The 3,353-nt window shown below is 40.9% G+C and overlaps 1 protein-coding gene across 1 annotated transcript; it reads left to right on the top strand.

Moving 5' to 3' along the window:
* Nucleotides 1-668: 668 nt before the first annotated feature.
* Nucleotides 669-2,598, top strand: LOC132164084 (pathogenesis-related genes transcriptional activator PTI6-like). Its single transcript, XM_059574502.2, has one exon. The coding sequence runs from the start codon at nt 1,267-1,269 to the stop codon at nt 2,089-2,091; it is 825 nt and encodes a 274-aa protein (XP_059430485.2). The 5' UTR covers nt 669-1,266; the 3' UTR covers nt 2,092-2,598.
* The last annotated feature ends 755 nt before the right edge of the window (nt 2,599-3,353 follow it).

Raw genomic sequence — 3,353 nt, 5'->3', positions numbered from 1 at the left:
TCTTTTCCGAAGGGATCTAAGTCTAATATCTCGTTATTGACGATTAGAGATAAAAAATATTCTGCAGTATGATATTTGGAAGTGGGGTTGTTCGTGGAATAGACCAGTGTGGAAGAAGGCTTCTGACACGTCAATATAGGCTGCTGGAAACACCTTCAAATTTTCCACTCAGACATGACTCATGACTCATGAGTCATGACCCAGCTCACACCCACAACACCAAAAGGAGAGAAAAGTTATTTATTGTAGTTTAATTATTTAATTATTTCTTCCATCTCATAGTAATGAATAATGATGGTGGTTTTTCTTTGGTGTCTCAAAAATATAGATGAGAAATCTTCAAAGTAAAAGTATTTATTCATTTAATTTTTCATCTTATCTTTAAATTCTCATCCATCTTTTTGAACTGCACTCACATATATTTTCTAAATTTGAATTTCATCCTTATGGAAAATATATATATATATTTTTTTTGTCAATTCATATTTTTTAAATGATTTAAGTAATAGAATGAAACAAGGTCTATTAGTGCTTGGTAACACGATGTTTTTTTGTTGGTTGAGAAATCATGTGTAGATTACTCGTCAACTTTTTTACTGTAAATATTTAAAAAATAAATAAAAATTGACGAACTTTTAGTAAAGTTTGATATTTTACAGCCCAATCACGACGGTATTTTTCTGAAAAAAGATAAAAGAAAGAAGGGAAAAACAGAGTCCCGTGCACTATATATACACTTGACCCGCTCAATTTTCCCCTCGTTTTCTTCCTTCTTCCTTCCTTCGGCGTCGAATCTTTTCGCTAGCTCCCTTCCCTCCCATCAATCCCAACACACAAAACCTGCAAGGGGCTTTAACCCGAGTCTCCTTCCCGCCAAAAGCCCGAGGTCTCTCTTTCTTTACCTCGGGTGGGTCGCGTCAATTCTTCCCTCTGTAAATTGTTGTCCATCTGTCTCAGTCTCACTCTCTCTACTCCCAAGTCTTGTAATTATAAGCGTATCCAAAGCCCAGATACTTTCCTTGCTATGTATCTTCGTACAAGGTTTCTCTGCTACCACTCTCTCTTTAGTCTTTTCCTCTTTTTCACTTCCAATTATACATAAGAGGCATAGAATCTCCCCCTTTGTTCTTCATAAAGCTCTTTCCTTTCCTTTGATCGAGAAAAACCCACCTTCACTGGATCACATGCTTTTTCGCTTCCTTTGATGCATCTGAACAAACCCATCTGCTACTGTCCGATCTCCTATCATCTTCTACAAAAAGCACCATGACAAGCCCCGACACAAACAGTTTCCACCATCCCCAATTCGGCAAGTCCGTAAAGTTCTCTCAGCACATAGTAACAACAACTGAGCTCATTCATCAACGGAAACCCACGACTCCCGGCGACTCACAACCAAAGCTCAAGCTTGTGAGGATCATACTCACCGACGGCGATGCCACTGACTCCTCCAGCGACGACGACGAAGAATATTGGTCCGTACGAAGAGTTAAACGGCACGTCAGAGAGATCAGCTTCGAGCAACCGCCATCACTTTCCCCCAAGAAGTCGCTGAGGCAGGAGCCTGCAGCTAAAAAGAGACCGTTGAGATCGCCGGGGTCCGAAGCCAAGCGCCGGAAAAAGTTCAGAGGTGTCCGGCAGAGGCCTTGGGGTCGCTGGGCAGCCGAGATCCGAGACCCGACCCGCCGCAAGCGGGTCTGGCTGGGAACCTTCGACACGGCCGAAGAAGCTGCCTCTATGTATGACAAAGCAGCGGTGAAGCTCAAGGGTCCTAACGCCGTCACAAACTTCCCTAACGCCGTCGCGAACGCCGTTACGACGGAAACGTCGGTGTCGGTCGACGTTGAGAGTCCCAAGGAAAGCTCTGGCATGTCTGACGCAGCTGCCTCCTCGCCCACTTCGGTCCTGCCTTATGACGAATCAACGACGCCGTTCGACGGATTCTGTTACTTGGACGCTGATGTCTTCGGGTTTGATATCGACTTGCCGTTAGGTTCGCCGGATTTTGTTTTGTCTAGAAAGCACTTGGCCCATCAAGAGGAGGAAGAGTTCGGGGAGTTTGACATCGACGATTTCTTAGTGGAACAGTGAGGGAGTGTTTAGTAATACGGTTCCCCACCTATTTCCGAAACAGTGACGTGGCATATTTTGATTAGTTAGTTGGTTGACGGGGGAGTGGACCAAGAGAGTCGGAATTCCTAAAGTGGCCCTCGTTCATTTTGATCTTTATATAGGTAAAAACTACGGAGTGTTTGATATACATAGACAGAGAGTCAGCCGATCCTAGCACTAATACGCCGATTTTGTCTTCTGTTAATGAGCCAATGAGGTTTTGTTATATTGTTATTGGTCTAATTGTAATTATGCCGTATTTAAAAAAATAAAAAAATAAAACATAATTGCGAGGTGATAAGTTTGAAGTGCGTGAAGGGTGGGTTTTGAGAGATTTTTAGGCCATTCCTTTGGTTTCACGCCAAAAAAGCGTTGAAAAGTAAATGGGGGGGTTTTATTGTAGCAATTAGCAAGATTAATTATTTAAATTAATAATAGAATAGAATAAAATTGGTGTCTATGGATGTTTGGTTTCTGATTAGTAAATGATTTGTTTTTGTTCAATGAATCTTCTTCTTCCCTGTTTGCCGGCCAGTGCTTAACTGGATAGCACACAGGAAAGTGTCAAATGTTAGGCACGTGCTCCTTAAACCCCGCCAAGTCGTCTTGCCCTGAGGTAAGACTTTTGTCGGATATCTTGTGGACTCTTCCAAAGCTTAGATGCTTCCATTTTTTACCTTCTTTGGTAGATGGATGGATGGATGGATGGGTGTTCTCAGTTCTAAGTTCTTGATTGGATTCTTACATTTTCTTGGCTCTTATCATAATTAATGGATCATTAGTATATCAGAGCAAATTATGGCATATATATATATATATATATATATATATATATATAGGAACCATAATGGTAGCTTGTATATCTATAACTCGGAAATTACATAAACTTAACATGCGAATACGAATTGTTGATTCGTATATTAGCAACAAGATTAGCACGTTTTTGTTATTTTTTTAAAAAAAATTAACAATCGTAGCGACTATTATCCATGTTTTTAAACTTTAAAATATCAAGATGAAAATGGATGAAAGAATACAGTGGTGAGTGGGAGCCCAGAGCCCGCAAAAAGGACGTATAATAATGGAGAGCCCCACCACGCTGGTTCACGCTATCAAGAGAAAACTGAATGAATCTTATAATCCAAAATAAATAAACAAGGAGGGCTAAAGAGGGAAAACCGGAGAAAAAATAAATGGACTACCGGCGGCTTCAAATCAAGAGCGGAAATTTCAAATGGAGG

This window comes from Corylus avellana, chromosome 8 (assembly GCF_965113065.1).
Source record: "Corylus avellana chromosome 8, dhCorAvel1.hap1.2, whole genome shotgun sequence".
Lineage (NCBI taxonomy): Eukaryota > Viridiplantae > Streptophyta > Magnoliopsida > Fagales > Betulaceae > Corylus > Corylus avellana.
The sequence above is the reverse complement of the archived record's forward strand: the minus strand, read 5'-3'. Positions and strand labels throughout refer to the sequence as shown.